The sequence below is a fragment of the Pistacia vera genome, unplaced genomic scaffold (genome assembly GCF_008641045.1).
Source record: "Pistacia vera cultivar Batoury unplaced genomic scaffold, PisVer_v2 Contig89, whole genome shotgun sequence".
Lineage (NCBI taxonomy): Eukaryota > Viridiplantae > Streptophyta > Magnoliopsida > Sapindales > Anacardiaceae > Pistacia > Pistacia vera.
In genome coordinates this window covers 679,661-695,908 of record NW_022196767.1, presented here as the reverse complement: position 1 = coordinate 695,908, position 16,248 = coordinate 679,661, and the positions used below count along the sequence as shown (strand labels likewise).

General features: G+C 37.3%; 2 protein-coding genes across 3 annotated transcripts; both read right to left on the bottom strand.

Moving 5' to 3' along the window:
- Nucleotides 1-3,892: 3,892 nt before the first annotated feature.
- On the bottom strand, nucleotides 3,893-8,589 carry LOC116119455 (S-adenosyl-L-methionine-dependent tRNA 4-demethylwyosine synthase-like). The gene is made up of 8 exons (XM_031405402.1): nucleotides 7,637-8,589; nucleotides 7,097-7,212; nucleotides 6,392-6,567; nucleotides 5,407-5,597; nucleotides 5,215-5,301; nucleotides 4,732-4,889; nucleotides 4,448-4,658; nucleotides 3,893-4,360 (listed from the first exon to the last, which is right to left on the bottom strand). The coding sequence occupies exons 1-8, from the start codon at nucleotides 8,486-8,488 to the stop codon at nucleotides 4,220-4,222; spliced, it is 1,932 nt and encodes a 643-aa protein (XP_031261262.1). The 5' UTR covers nucleotides 8,489-8,589; the 3' UTR covers nucleotides 3,893-4,219.
- A 1,490-nt stretch (nucleotides 8,590-10,079) lies between these two features.
- LOC116119460 (probable methyltransferase PMT28) lies at nucleotides 10,080-15,532 on the bottom strand. Of its 2 annotated transcripts, none has more exons than XM_031405412.1 (8): nucleotides 14,332-15,532; nucleotides 14,094-14,246; nucleotides 12,932-13,202; nucleotides 12,731-12,823; nucleotides 11,769-11,943; nucleotides 10,960-11,202; nucleotides 10,516-10,710; nucleotides 10,080-10,356 (listed from the first exon to the last, which is right to left on the bottom strand). In XM_031405412.1, exons 1-8 carry the CDS (start codon nucleotides 15,193-15,195, stop codon nucleotides 10,158-10,160), a joined length of 2,193 nt encoding a protein of 730 aa, XP_031261272.1. In that variant the 5' UTR covers nucleotides 15,196-15,532; the 3' UTR covers nucleotides 10,080-10,157. The 2 variants fall into 2 exon arrangements, with proteins under 2 accessions (XP_031261272.1, XP_031261273.1); XM_031405413.1 differs by having other exon boundaries at nucleotides 14,094-14,243.
- Between the last annotated feature and the right edge of the window lie 716 nt (nucleotides 15,533-16,248).

The window sequence follows — 16,248 nt, the reverse complement described above, 5'->3', positions numbered from 1 at the left end:
AAATTGATGGGTAAAAAGAAGCCAAGGAAAACGAAGGAGCTTTCTGTAGCAATAGCTGAAGCTTCATCAGCAGGAGATGAAACCCAGCAGCAACCACAGCCTCAGACTCCTAGAAAGAGAGGTAGACCTCGAAAGATTGTTGAAAAGATTGAAAGTGAAGAGATTAATATTGAAGAACAAGTTGCAACAGAAGCACAAGCGCCGGCAGAGAGTCGATCAAAAAAAGTTAAAAACAGTGAAGAAGAACAAAAACAACAGGTCAAGACAGAGACATCATCGGCTTCCACGGGAGGTATGAAGAAAGGAGAGGGTCAATCTTCCGAGAGAGAGCCATCAAGACAGCCTCCAAGGAGTAGCAGAGCTAGGAGAAAAAGCAAACCCAGAAAGAGCAGCTAAACTTGGTATTAATTATTCAATGTTTCCGGGTATTTTTCTTTTCCTTTTTCTATGGTGATGGCAACTCAAATCAAGAAAATATAGAAAGCCAACTGATTTTGTGTTCAAAATCTTGACGTCGTTTTTATTTGTTATGGAGCCTGGAGTTTTCATGATTACTAAGCATGTACACTGTTGGTATCATCATGATGAAGGTAGCTTATATATATTTATATATCATTCCTTGATTTCTCCATGAAACGAAAACCAGAAAGAAGAATAAAAGAAGTTCACTTTTGTGTTTGATTGCAATGATTGTGTTTATCGACTTGTTTACAGGTTTCTAAATCATATATTTGAAGTTGAAGATTTGAAGAGACATGCTCTTGATCATATAGTTTAGTTTTGGGTGATTATTATATATCATTGGAATGAATTAAATTAAATCTAATAGGTTTTGTTTTCTTGTTTCTGTGATCAGCGTGGCAATAAAATAGAAAAAGATGTTGATTAGAAGGTTGTTGTATTGTTTGTCATGATAGTTTCTAACATAATAGAGGGAGAGAAGATGATGATGGGGCCCATGTAAATGTTGATGAAAGAGTTACTCTCTGAACGTATTTTGGTGGAATTGAATAGAGATAAGAGGTGGGGAAGGCCAAACTGAAGGGTAATTGTTGTTCCCAGTCCAGTGCCAGTGTCACTGCCAGCTGAGCTCTGTGCTATTACCAGCTGACGCTGTTTTATAATTACTTTTCACATGTTCATCCCAACTCATTCTCACTACCACGTGATTGTCACGCTCAATTATTATCCCCCTGGCGGCCTCAGTCACCGCCAATCACTTCTGAAATCGATACTTTGGCTATTAGTATTAATACTAATACGAATTCCACAAGTATTTATGCAGATTTTTATTTTGTATAATTGTAATGTGAATAGGTATTTCTAGGACAGTGTAAGACAGATAAGAAGGGGCGTGAGAAGCACGTGATTGTTGAGAGGTTGAAGGAAGAGATATTGCCGACTGGAGAACATAAGGGAAAGCCAATGAGAAAAGAGGTGTCGAAATGGGGTCAGATATAATAATAATAGTAATGGACAAAGTCAAAAAAGAAACAAGGAAAGTAACAGTAACAGCAGAGCTGAGCTGAGCTGAGTTTTGCTAAACCAAAAGGACACTGAGACAGACGTAATTACTTAGTACAACTCTTCCCTACTCTTTTCAATTCAATCCCCACACGCTCTCTCTTCCCACGCGCTTTACTGTTTTATTGGGCTTCCCCTTACGTTACGTAAATAAACCATAACAGCATTACAACTACAAATTCCCAGAACCAGAATCAAACCAACTACTGATAGCGCCCACATTTTTACTTAAAAATAAAATTGTAGATAAATATCTGCAGTTTCTCAGAGCCTCAGGCTGCTGCTGTCGCTGTACTGTACATATATAATTGGGAAATTATAAGAAATGACTTTGTATTTGTCTCGCTATGATAGGACCTGGCGAGACGAGAGAAATACTAAGGGATTCCATTCCAGTTCATTTCTCCTTATTTAATTTAACCGACACGTGTTTAATTCACAGTTTATGGTTGTATATTTGTGTTCTTTGTCTGAATGCGTGGTGGCTCAATCTGAATACACATCAATGGCTAATTTAATATATGGAACGGCCAATGTACGAGTGGTTGTTAACTGGATTCTTCCAAAATTTAAGCAGTGCGACAGTCTGGGATTGGAAGAGAAATATCATGCTGTTTTACAGTTGTAAATCGTTGTCTCTGCTTTGAATTGAACATAAACAAAATTCTTCTTTCTGCACCCATTTTATTTATTTATTATAAATAATTTAACATATATATTGATCTTGTGGAGATCCAAGAGGGTTATTTAAAACACCCCCTCCCCCCAAAAAATAAAAAATAAAATCAATAAACTACTAAAAAATAAGATAGCAAGTAGAAAGTTGGAATTTCCCTTTTAGCTAGTAACTTATCCCCAAGATTGAGATGGAGATGTTCATGACAAGAACAAGGGACAAATAATAAAAGTTAAAACACAGATAAAAAAAAAAAAAGACGAAACATTGATGAAGGGGCAAGTAAAACACAAGCCAAAATGGTGAAAGGTAGGGATGTATAAAATTTATGAAACTGAAACTCTGAAAGTGATATAGTAGAAAGAGACATTTCTTGATAAAGAATGACCTATCTAATAAGTCAAGGTTTGTTTATGTAATTGGTTCTTGGAATTAGGATTACTTAGGACACTCCACTGATACCATATTTAAATCCACGATAGTGATATCAACAAGATTCCGGCAAATATGAGCTCCAGTTGCCACTGGGAAAATGACGGCCATCTGATGGGCATTCCGACTTACATTTTCGCCCAACAAAACCTGAAATGCTTAGCACAATTGCTTGAACCAACATATCATAATCTTCGAACAGATATCTGACTTTGATAGAAGCAACATAAGAGAAACGAGATAGAAATTTATAAAGTTTCATCCCACTAGAGGCTGATATGGTCAATTAGCTAAAGGCCCAATTAAATTTTCCCCCACAGTTTGTAATCCAAAGAGGCATAAAATTGAGTGTATGTAAAGGCATTAAATCAAAGAGACATAATCGAGTATTTGAGTGTGTGTTAAAGAAAGAACAGGCATTAACACAACCGGGAAAAATGAGAATTGGCAGCCAAATTGATTAGTAACATTTTTATGAATTCTGTTTTTTAAAATAGGAACAAAAATGTAGCGATGAGTCCTAAAATGTGCAATGAATAATGCACTATAACAACTTCAAAAGTAAAGCATTACAAAATTTACCTTTGTAAGAGATGGATTACAACCATTGTTTTAAAAACCGGACCGAAGGCAACCTGCTCTGATGGCCGGGTCATGGTTCAACTGGTCCAATCGATTGGACCGCCCGTTAAACCGATGGTTTGACAGATTTAAAATCTAACAAAAACACCCATAATAAATACCATTATAACCTATAGGTTTGAAATCTAGCAAACACAACCCTGGCCAAATGCAAATCGACGATCGATTGGGAAAGTAGCGGCGACACACCAGGAAGGGTAGATCGGATGATGGGGAGGGCGAATCAGCAGCTAGTAAGTAGAGGCATTGCTAGAAAAAGGCAGATCGGTGGTGGAAGTCAATGGTCGCAGTGACTTTTTTTGGGGAGATGACTGGATCTTCGTGAACAACGGCAAAGGAGCATGAGAGAAGGTAGATCGGTGGCTGAGGAAGCCTGTCAATGCTGGAGAAGGCAGATCGACGCCGGGAAATGGAAGAAAAATCACTTGACGAAGATGGACAACGAAACATCACGCGACAGCTAAAGATGAAGCGTGACAGCGTCGGAGAAAGTCAGAACTCAGAGGATGGTTTCCCACAGTAAGGGAAGGTGGAAGGTCGCCGAAAAAGGGGAGGTCATTGCCGATTTGCATTTGGCTAAAGGGTGTGTTTGCTAGATTTGAAACCTTTAGGGATTGATTCGTATTAATCAGGGGTGTATTTGTTATATTTTAAACTTGAAACAGTTAAAAAGAGTTACCCGACCCGGAGAAGGCCCCGAGTCCCGGTCTAATCAGTTGGACCGGCTGGTCCAGTCCGATTTTTAAAACAATGATTACAACTAATACAGTAGTGTCAAAAAATCATCTCAACCCAATAACTTCTACCCTCGAGTATAGCCAGGCACCACAAAACCGTTCATAATCACAAAGAGGAAAAAGAAAAAAAACCAAAATATTAAAAAACAAAAAAGGGGGGTTGAAATTTTGACAATTCAAAATCTATTCTTGATCCCCAACCCGTGGTTCACGGCTTTGATTTGTGATGTCGCTCCTTCCTATATCGAGACATATCTGGATCAAATCCACCTTCTTCAGCTCCATAGACAGCCCACGATGGTGTTGCAGCCATGTAATCCTTGCTGTTGAAATGTCTTCCAGAAGCCACCTGCATTTTCATCTCAAATATAAAATAATACATAATAATGATATAAAATTCTAGACTCTAAAGATTTGAATTGATGCTGTTACCAACCAGGTCATGGAATTTTTCATAGTCGATCCATGTGAACCATTGGCCATTGACCTTGAACCTCTCAGTTTTTGCCAAGAGAACACAACATGAGTGGATATGCTCACATGCAACCTCATACTTCCCTTCGCTTTTTAAAGCCAAAGCCTCTGAAAAGGCTTTCACATCAGAATGCCAAGGAACATTCTCCATTGTCAACTTCGATGTAGCAGACCTGTAAGAAATTCCTCAAGATTATGCAAGAACAGCATCGCCAATATAAAACATGACAGGATTAAAAAGCTTACGATCCACAGTATGTAACGCCTTTGATTTCAACAAAATCAGGATGTCCAATGCTAAAGAGTTTAAAATAAGCATCGACTTCTTCTGTGTTCCACCCTTTGACCAGTGTCAAGCGATAAACTGTTCGCTGCTGTTTATCTTTCAAAGCTTTCAAGGAATCCTGGCAATATAAGAAAAAACAATGTGATAAGTAATCCCTGAGGTGCTGAATTCATACCAACAACTCATCAACCATTTGCCATGTTGGTTTTCCCATGAAATCCATACATAAAAAAGACTCATGATGATCTGGAAAAACTTTGATGAAAAAGTAAGCCATAAGATATTCAATGATTGTTGTACCAAAAATTGGCTAGTTACAGTTTAAATTATCATATACTTTGCTTTCCAGTTCCACAGTGGTCTATTTCTCCAAGATATTCACAAATTCACTCTTTCAGAACACACTAAAATAAAGAGTATATCAATATATCTAATTTACTTACAATAAATCTCTCCCAGAAGTCCCCAAAGAGTGGTCTGTCAATTGCCTTCAAGCTTTCCTTTGTTGCAGCATCTACACTCACATACAACTGCATGTTTCAAAGAAGTCACATAGGTTCACAATCAATGATTAGATTTGAAGCAGTTTTCCACGCACAGGATTTAGTTTTCTTCCAGAAAATGAACTCACAGACCTGCGTGACAGGCCTCAGATCTTTAATCTTGTCAGGGAACTGTGCATTTGTCACAAGAAATGTAGAAATCCGCCTTCCGTGCAGCTCATCAACAAGCGAGTTGATCTCTGGATACATAATTGGTTCACCAACAAGTGATAAGGCACAATGCCTAGGAGTAAGGCCTTCATTTAGCCGCTCCATTGTAACGCCTACATTCATAAAATTTTCTAATCAATTGCAATGGATAGGCCAATGATGTGAATTATCCTTTCAAAAATCTCCAATAAACCCTAAACATGTACAAACCACCTTGCAGACATAACAATTAGTAGTAAGGAATTATGAACATTAATTTCTTTCCCCATGAAATGTTATATGCAGACATAAGTATGCCGCTTTCGCAACTCCAACAAATGAAAGTAAAGGTAGCTTGAGTGTTCCATGTTAAGCATATCAGTAAATCATATGCTAAAGCAGACACCACCAAAATCCGAGAAAACATGGGCAAACAGGCGATATCATATTTTGACCCACCTAAGAAGTTAAATCCAGCACATTTATAAGCTCACTCTGGTTCCAGCATTTAAAAATTAAAAGTCAAAACGAAGTTATGATTGGTCATTATTTGTCAAGAAATTACTAGGACATCATTAAAGGTTAAACTATCTCAACAACTAGGTTGGCCATCTATTGAACTGTAGAAAAATATTCAGAATTGATATTTAAACCCCAATATTTGCACCACCCCCAATTTTCACACCTGGTAAATTCAATCTTTATCTTTACCTTCAAAACCACTGGTTTGCATTATTGACTCACACGTGCTGGAATCAGACCAATTCATGGTGTTCAATGGAAATGGGAGATTGGGAGATGCAATGCAAATACCATTATTGATGCAATTTTTTCTTTCCATGGGAAGACTCACCATTACACATGAATAATCAAGTAGAAACAAGCATATTGGACTTACAAGAAAAAGGTGCAGACACATAATAATTACCAGGAACTCCTTTCATTTGCTTAATCATCTTCGTGTGAAGGTCTATTGCTGAATTTACAATCTCTAGTGGGTCATCCATCTTCCACTGCCAACTCTTCCCAACAGGATTTGTATGATGCCTCCAGCAGAAAACACATTTGTTGGCACATGCCAAACTGGGGGTAGCTTCCATGCATCTGTTTCATTTGATAATTGATCAATATTAAGTAAATCATAAGTTTTGGCAGAATGAAGATTATAAGTAAGAGAAAACTCAGAAGAAAAAGGACTATGTCCATCCAAGCTTCTTCCTCTTGATGCAGGTGGGAGAGGATACGCTTTCAAAAAAATGCACAGATTTTCCCACAAATTGTCCATCCCTCCATGATATAGTTCCTCCTTTCTCATTTGTGTGTGGGTGTGAGTGTGAGAGTTTGTGGACAGGTTCAAACTTTCCTATTAACTCCTGAGCCTCCACCCACCCAAAAAAAAAAGAACTCTGATATCACCAAGTGTCAAACTTCTAATCTCTAAAGGTGTCAAACAACTATATCCAGGAGAAGAAAAGGGGAAGACAAGGTATTTGTTTCTTAAATTCTGACTAAGTAAATACAGCTAAGAATTAGCAAATTACTTGACATTCTGGAGGAAAATGAAATTATCACCAATAAATACAGCAATAAACAGAGACAGAGCTTAATAAAAGCATAAAAACTTCATAATCACCTATGGCTCTCTATGCCATAAAATGAGTGCTTGTAGCAACCTCCACGGCCTCTAAGTTGTGACTTGGTCCATCGGCAGATTTTTACACCGCTATGTGAACCGATAATTTTATATCCCTGTGATCGCATCCCAAGAAAGGAAACAGTCATATCAAAAGCCAAAATCATAAATAGAAAGTGATACAAAGAGCCCAATTTTATCCAATCAAAACAAGAGTTGAAACTAATGCTGTTAACCGTTTATCAGAAGCAAAATAGACCTTCTTTATTGTGTATAAATTCTCTGGGCTATAGCAACTAATCATCACATTTATCTATTTTACAAATAGATGGGAGTTCACAGGACTAGTGTCTATCAAAATTGTAACTCACCAGCTATCACTACTTTTGGTAACAGGTTGCGGAACCTAAAGTACATATGGTTTTTCTTTACATGAAAGAATGTTCTTATCAATAAAAAAAATTCAGAATTCAAAATGCAATGAAGTATATAAAGTCCATTTCAAATCGTCCTAACAACAGAGTACACTACAAGGAATACCTGCTTCTCTAAACTGGCTCTAATAACCGGAGTGACCATATCTCTCTTGCCATTCTTGACTGTTCCATTAGTTTCAGCCACATTTACCGACCTCCTGGAGGGCGCTTTACCCGCAATATCCTCAAGATCAACCACCTCTGATAGGACTTCCTCCTCCTCCTCCTCCTCCTCCTCATCATCATAAAGATCATCATCCTCACTTTCCATTCCCACGGCACTCTCAACGTTGCCATTCCTTACTTGATCACCCCCTTTCAAAACCCCAACCACTCTTTTACTCCAATCATCAAAAAGAACATCCAATTCACCACCATCCACGTCACCCTCAACAACCGGTAAAATCTCAGCCGCACCCAATTCTCTCAATTTCGTAGACAAATCTTTCGCCACCAAATTGAACGATTTTTCATAAGCTTTACTTCCAACACCAAAAACCGCAAACTTACATTGCGAGAGCAGCAAAGAACCCACTCTAAAGTCATTTGCGCTTTCAGCCAGCCAATTGGTGAAAAACTTAGCTGCTTCTGGAGGCTTTCCGTCTTCCCAAGTTGAAGCAACAATTATGATCAGGGTTTCTTTGGGTAAGTCTTCAGGCTCGTAGTTCTGTGCATCAACGAGGTCGAACGGGAAGTTCTGAGAGGTTAGGAGAGAGTGCAGACCGCGAGCTAGGGTTCTCGACGTGCCAGTTTGTGAAATGAAAAGGAGCTTTCCCTTTTTAAGGCTAGGCTTTTTGAGGTTTAAAGAGAGATTGAGAAGTTTGTTGAGGCGGCGAGATTTGTAGACGAAATAGAAGGTGGTGGCAGAAAGGAGAGCCAAAACTGTGAGGCGACTACGTATTGAGGAAGAGGACATGTTGGGGTTTTGGAGTTTGATCTTGGGGTTTAGGGAATGCTGTTTAGGTGAAGTTCATAGTGGAGTGCAATAGAGAAGCAGAGAATGGCTGGCGAAGAGGCGGAAGACGACGGCGGGTTTGGTATGTATAGAAATTGGGCTCAATTCAAATGATGGGTCTGCGGCCTTAGGATTTTGGGCTGGGCCTCGAATCAATTTTAGATCTCCCTTTAAGATCAGTCGCCTGATGAAATTTTCACCTTTATGTCACGAAAATGTAAATGAAATCAGTTCGTGATTTGCACACAATCTACACATCAAAATTATATAATTGAATTCCTTTCATAACCAACTCAAGCATTTTCAAAGCCATTTCCCATGATTCTATCCCCATTGGTGATTTGATGAGTACGAATTGTTATATCTAAAAAATCAGAGTTGACGTAAGCTTACATCAGTTAGCTCCAATCAGAGTTCAGGAAGATTTTGTACCGTCCAGAAGCTGTCACGTCGCCCCAAGACAGAAAGAATACGCATGTCATCAACTTGGCAGATTCAAGTTTTGTCTATAAGTGAATAGAAGTCGCACACATGTTCAAATCCTAGATAATTTGAGGATATCTCCCAAATTATCAACCAATGAAAGGTAAGGAAATACTTACAAGACACCTACCCACTTGCAGATGTGTAATCATTACCTTGAATTCCTCTACTATAAGTAAAGAACTCCTCCTCTCATTTTCGGGATTCGAAGACAAAAAACTCACATTTTGATTGTAATCTATATTCTCAAAGCAAAGAAAACTTACGAGAAAGAGATTAACTTGATATTATATCTGAATAATTAGTTATTGTACCTCTACTTGCTGTTCGTTATATGCAACTTCTTGTAATCTCTTATATATAAAAGAACAGTGGACGTAGGACTTGCGTTAAACATCTGAACAATTTTAAAAATCGTTTTTCATTTATTATTCAGTCTTTGCATTAGATTATTTGATCATTCACGTATAACTTCTAAGAACAACTTAACACTTTACATATGCAAATCGTTAGTGTCAAAATCAAATATAACGATGCTTTTTAAAGTTTGGTTGTGCTTGATTTCCTCCTTGATGGGTGAAGATTTGTTCCGTTATATTGGTTGTATTTTCTTTGTTTTCCCTGATTGTTATTGCCATCTTTTGTTTGTTCCCCTAACCCAAAGGGTGTCCTGTGGTAGTCTGAGTTCCTTTGAAAATAGTTTTGTATACTCCTCTTGTATCCTTATCTTTCTTGGTGAGATTAAGATAGGACCACAAGAGGATTTTCTTGGCCGTGAATCGGCTTGCTTACTTTTGATCCCTATCTCTGGACATGTCCCGATATGGGTTGGCCGCCTTTTGTTTAAGCCTTTGTATATCCTTTCCCCTCTTTTTTTTATAAATTTATTTACCTGACCACAAAAAAAAATCAAGCAGTTCTTCATACGAAATCCGCATGAAACTTGAAAATCATTACTAGTCGTCATACTAAAAATGGCGAATGATTTCACGTGTACCTCACAAATTTTGAAGAATCAGTATTGTTTGTTATGCTACACAGGGAACAGCTACGCCTGCCTTCCCAGAGCCTCTGTAAAAGTGGGAGAGGGAGTAATCTCTGTCTAATTTGCAGTCATTCTATTTACAGGTAAACCAGGCAGAATAATTCAAGGCCGCCACGATGTTTTTTGTGCACATAAGATGCCCTCCTTATTCTGAGCATAAGTCATTCGAATCTCCCAGTGCATGCTTCTCAATATACCCTCTAGTGGATCCAATATCTCAACCTTATCACGTAAAATTGCCCAACCTCCAGGTCGTAATAAACGATCCATCTCAACAACAATTGACACGGGTTGCTTACACCTGCAAAGCAATATACAAGTTTAGAACTTAGAACAGGCAGCAAGGATAAGTAAACTTCTAATGCCAAGAGAAAAAGCAAAGTTACGATGCTTAGACAGAGAAATCCAGAGAGGGCTAAAAGTTCATTATCACAAAGCCAGAACTAGAAAGAACTTTAACCTATTCTTAAGCCGTGAGAACAAATGATCAGCATGCAAAAGGTCATAAGATCTTGGATAAGTCCCAAAAGACTCGCACCAATCATGGTAGACGCCAACAAGACCACGATCATAAATAACAGGAAGTGTGTCTGGAGCATGGACAGGGACCACATTCATCACCCAAACTTTTTGTTGTGTAAGAGCTGCAGCAAATCTGCATTTTACCATGAACATAAGGATTCCATTTCTTAACATATTTTAGTGTATTTGTAATGAAAACAGATGGTGAAAATCAGAAGAGAGAGAGAGAGAGAGAGAGAGAGCAAGACTACTACTCTTAATCAAAGAGATAGCATGTACTGTTCATCCTGCTCTTGGACACTACTACTTAAATAATGGATTATATAAATAAGCACTATGCAGTTTCAAAGAATATAAATTACTCGGTTGAAAGTTTGCCTACCCTCCATAGATGGCTTTCATGTCCATCACATTCCGGATGTTTGACCAATCAATACCCATTCCTGTGAGATAGGACTTATCAGTAATAGCTTTCCAGTGGTTTGTATCAGCAATCAATTTTTCTTTATCATTCAACCAGTCAGGATACGTTTCAAGTCTCTTGGGCCATTCTTCAGGCCACTCTGCTCCATGTTGTTCAATTGAAGATGGAATGGTGTGCAAACAATTCTTCATAGGCACATACCTGTTAAGAGAAAAAAAGTTGCAGTCATTAAGTAAAGTGGCACAAAATCAAAACAATGATATTTTGCATCAGACTCATCTAAGGATCAACATTCTTGTATGGTGACACTAAAAAATTGTAAGTAAAAACTAAATTCTTTGGTTTGATGAAAATTTGAGTGTTTTGAGAGCTTATCTTCAAGTTATATCTTACAAATTAAAGCAAAGTTATAGAGTCAATAATCCTTGAAGTAGAAACTCAAATTGACCTTCGCTAGCAGAAGGTACAGCCTTGTTGAAAAAAATTGATTCCACCACTGGATTATCGTTCACTTTGGCTGCCTGAAGCTAGATACTAATTCACTTATATATCATGTGGAAGTGTTGTTGTAAAATTTCGTTGATCAACCTCATATCAAATTTGACTCTTGTTCCTATTTAATGAAAAGAAAAAAACTTAAGCTTAATGCACTGACAGTGAACTTGACTTATTTTAAACCATATGTGCAACATTACCAGAGAAAATATAGGATGACAAATTCATAGACAAAAAGATTAATTTTGTAAAATAAGCTCATCTTGATCTACCATGCTGCATCTGGGTTTTCGTTTTCCTTGCATAGAGGAGGATTTTTCTTTCTTCTCAGCTCATATATATCATTTGATTCGGGTTTCTGGTATATTTTAACTCCCACTTCACTCACTTCATCAGTTTTATGCGCCAGAATATTCCAACAGATAGATGCAGTCAATGCGGTCATGGCTGAAAAAAAAAAAAGTAGCATATCAAACAAGATAGAATATGTGAGTTTTCTTCTATTAGAACTGCAGCACCAGCAAATAGACTAGACAGTTGTTCTGTACATATGGTCAGAAGAAACTTCATTGCACATTGGCATGTGAGATGAGATGTATATAGCTAAATGCAAACAGCAATTCAAGACTAGTAAAGGTTACACTTATATTCACACAGCAAGATTTTAAAAATAGTTCTCTGCCATTGCAACAAGAAGTATATAGTCATCTTCCCTTTAACTTGACAATCACTATGAACTGCTCTACTCGCAGATGTGATCCTGGGGCATCAAAACCCACCATGTATACATAGGTTGAGATAGCTAAAATGTGCACATCAAGGGATGCCAATCTTAGTGCTTCTTATCAGTGAATAGTTAGAGTTGAAACTAGTCCAGCATTCAACTCTGTAAAAACATACATTTTTAATTCAAGTCTGTGAAGGTTTGAAGGGTGTTTAATAGAATATAGTAATATACATGTCAACCTATCAGCATGTCACATGCCAATGGTAATAATAGCCATCCAGTCAATAAAGATGACTGAGATGGAAAAAAAATAAACCTTCCAAGTACTTTTAAAGAGCTAGGGAGAAATAAACAATATAATAAAGCGAATAGCCTCAGCTGGACTATGGAAATCAATCCTAAGGAGGAAAATAGTGCACTTCAGGTCTAGTTCATGTCTCATGAATTTGCATGTTTTGTATCCAACATCATTAGCTCCAAAACTAAAAAGACATACAGAGGCCAAACCTTCTTCTTCCTCAATGCTGTCATGTTTAGTTGACAAAATAAAGTATCCACCAGGCCTTAAAATCCTATTCATCTCCAGAAGAAGCTTTCCACCTGAATGTGGAAGAAAACAATTACACTGATCTTACTGAAATGTGAATTAGAATAGATGTTATTTTAATAATAACATAAAAAGAAGGAAAGAGGATTGGAAGCACAAACCATTAGAGTGCCAAGATATGCTACATCCGCCACAGTGAATAGCATCAAAAACACCACTGGGGAAAGGAAGCCTTCTACTCCCAAAAGGGCTAACAACTGTCGGAAATCCACGCTCAAGAGAAACTTGTGCTAGGTCAACTAGGTCATCCTTCAAGCCAAGGGACAATGTTAGCACCTCCTTATCAAGGAGAGATGCCACAAAGCTTTCATCTCCGCAACCCATGTCCAGAACTACACGGATATTCTTTCCCCACTCAATATCTGGTACCATCTATCAAATACAATCAAAATTCAAAATGCTAAATAAGGTAAGGATTTAAAGTCTTAAACAATCAATAACACGAATTTGTGGTTACAGTTAATTGGTAGTTAGCTGGGAGCACAATGGTTATAAACAATTAAAAGTAAAAAAAGAAAATGATATATACAAATGTAGGCGGCTGCAAATATAGTGTCAACAGCCAAGTGTAGTAATGGGGTTTTTCAATATGGGCAAATCAAACTAAAAAAGAACTGAATTATTGATTAAGCAACTATAACACACAAAATACAAGAAATTATGTTATATCCTAAATAATTTAACATACTTATATATACTATTAAAAGTATTTACATCCACTCTTTTTGTTTTTCCTCTTAAGATAATTCAGACACAAAGTTCGTTTGCAACTTCCTGATTGTTGCTTATATAGGCACCAATCTTACACAGAACGGATCATGTATTTTATGGTGCTACAGATGGCATGGTGAGTTGACATAGGTATGATATTGAAGGAGCAGAGATGAGCTATACAAATTTACAGAGTGGTACAATTGGTGAGCTTTAGAATTAGTAATCTTCACCATGGGTCATCAGTTCCCTCCCACATATGAGGTACATGATTTAGAAAAAGGAGGTTAAATTAAAAGAAGAAGGAAAGAAAGAAAGTAAACTTGAGAAACATATAGCGTTAAAACTTTTGTATTGAACTGAGAAAGATTGAAAGGCTTACGTGACCTTTGGCATGGTAAAAATGGAATATTATCATATTGAAGAGGGAAAAAGCTTGTCTATTCAAATTCTTTTGTTAGTTTAATAGCTTTTATATCGTTATCTCTGTATAGGGGCTCAAACAGAAAATTTATTGATTCAACTTTTGGTTCACGAATAAGAAAAATGCACCTCTTCAATGGATTCTAGATAGTGAAGCACTCCACCCTTGAATTCAGATTGATTCTGGGGAAATGTAAGATGCTCTCCATCCTCCACCAACCAATTATGTTTCTTAATATATGCAGCAAGTTTTGGATGCGCCACGTTCTTATACAATATCTGCAGAAAGAGTAACACACTGCCAGATCAGGACATCAATCAAAATCTATCCAAAATTCAATAAAAAAGAATAAACCCTTTTATACACCTTTGATTTGCTGTCAGGCCAGGGCACTGGAGGTCCATAACCAGCATGAGGAAGTGGAACAAGGCAAATAGGAGGAGATCTGGGGCAACTCCTCTCTCTATGCCGATGACTCAGAAACTTTGCAGTACCACTTTCAATGTCAATACAAGGAATGTAATTCTGCTTGCTCCTTGTGCTACATAATTTCCAACTATAATGTGATTTGGGATAAAAAACAGGACCCTTTATCTTCCTCTTTTTTCCAGTACTTGTTGATCCACCACTCTCACCTTCAACCTTCTCCACAGATTCTTCATTCTCTTGCTGAATTAAATTATCATTACCTTCTGTATCCACAATCACTTCACCTTCACTATTAAATTCTTCTTCCTTACCATCCACTACTAGTCCTTCTTCTAGTTCCTCATCGTTTTCATTTTCTAAATCATCAATCTCAGTTTTCTCATTTGTTTCCTCATTTGGTGACTTTACATTATGCTTGACTTTCTTCGCATCTTTTTCGTTCTTTTTCTTAGATTCATGTTTATGAACAGATACAGAAACAGATCCATTAACCTTTTTCTCATCTTTCTTTTCCAAATCGGATTCAAGTTTGGCCTTTTTGTCTTCTTCTTGATTATGCTTTTGTGGTCTCTTTTCTTGAGATTGAATCCAAGAATTGGTTACCTTTGTATTAGCTGCGACGGGTTCAGAGATGTCATCAAAGCTTTCCCTTTGAGAGGTTACTGAATTTGCAGGAGAAGAGAACATAGACCAAACGAATATGAAGCAAAGGCCCAAGATTGCAACTGCACTCATCTTTATGCACAATCCATGCGGTCGTTTTGCTTGGCGGCCCAATCGAGCTAACCGAGCTATAGCCATTTCTCAGCAATCAATCTTCTTCTTCGAAAGAAGTAATCAAACAAAACGCATCGAATACGAAATACAGTACTAAAAATTTAAAAATGAGTAGCGAGGAGATAGATCTATGAGAAACGAATAATAATGTATATACAACAAAATAATGAAAAGGTTAAAGGGGAGAAGTTATAATCTGGAAAAAAAGCAAAGAAGAAAATCTCAATCTCATCAAGACAACCACACTTGGAAAGCAAGAAATTTGGAGTGCACAGATTGGTTAACACGCTAAATATTAGTTGAGCTATCAACTGGGATAGTATAGTATAATTGTACTGGCCAGTGGCTGGCACCTACCGAATTCAAATTTTTTTTTTTTTTTTCTAAAAAAAAAAATGACAAAAAGGAGGAGAGCTGAGAAGAGAGATCAGAGAAGGGTTAAGTTAAGAGTTGAGATAACATAGAGGTACAGCGTGGACTATCAGTGAGCATGCGTGAGTGTTAGTGTGAGACAGATGTTGTAGAAACTAAGGCACTTTGAGTGGGAAGGACCAGCTGCGAATATTTCGGTTTTGAACATCAACGTTATGTTTGTATTTGTTGGTGATTTTGATATCAACGATCCACGTATAAAATAGTTTAGAAGTTATATGTGATATGAAAATGTGTAGAAAGAGAGTAAATAAAAAACGGTTTTTTAAATGATTCAGATGTTTCGGTTTTTTAAATGGTTCAGATGTTTAAAAGCGATTCTTATATCCATTGTAATTGTATTAATAGAAGGTTATGATCAGATCGTATGTAGTGAGCTGAGTTATAATTTAGAGAGAAAGAGTGTGTGTATATTGTTTAAGACTAAGATAAGCTAATCCCGTAAATGAGAGATGAACCCTCTATTTATAGTGAGAGAATTCAAGGTAATAATCATGAGCCTGTAGTCTGTCAGGAGGTGGGGTATAATTCCTAACCTGTTTTTCATTGGTTGTCTATACATGCATGTGACTGCGCATAATGCGCCAGTGGTAGTGGCTATGAAATGTGAAATGAGAAAAAGATTTTGGCATGCCCGTAAGAAAA

What these genes read in the sequence shown, in the direction of transcription:
- LOC116119455 (XM_031405402.1), bottom strand. Translation starts at nt 8,488, where the DNA reads ATGTCCTCTTCCTCAATACGTAGTCGCCTCACAGTTTTGGCTCTCCTT. An exon ending in GAGCCAGTTTAGAGAAGCAG is followed by an intron (nt 7,213 to 7,636) that starts GTATTCCTTGTA and finishes ATGCGATCACAG; the next exon opens with GGATATAAAATTATCGGTTC. An exon ending in ATGAAAAATTCCATGACCTG is followed by an intron (nt 4,361 to 4,447) that starts GTTGGTAACAGC and finishes ATGAAAATGCAG; the next exon opens with GTGGCTTCTGGAAGACATTT.
- LOC116119460 (XM_031405412.1), bottom strand. Translation starts at nt 15,195, where the DNA reads ATGGCTATAGCTCGGTTAGCTCGATTGGGCCGCCAAGCAAAACGACCG. An exon ending in ATCTAGAATCCATTGAAGAG is followed by an intron (nt 13,203 to 14,093) that starts GTGCATTTTTCT and finishes TGTATTTGATAG; the next exon opens with ATGGTACCAGATATTGAGTG. An exon ending in CAGCATTGAGGAAGAAGAAG is followed by an intron (nt 11,944 to 12,730) that starts GTTTGGCCTCTG and finishes TTTTTTTTTCAG; the next exon opens with CCATGACCGCATTGACTGCA.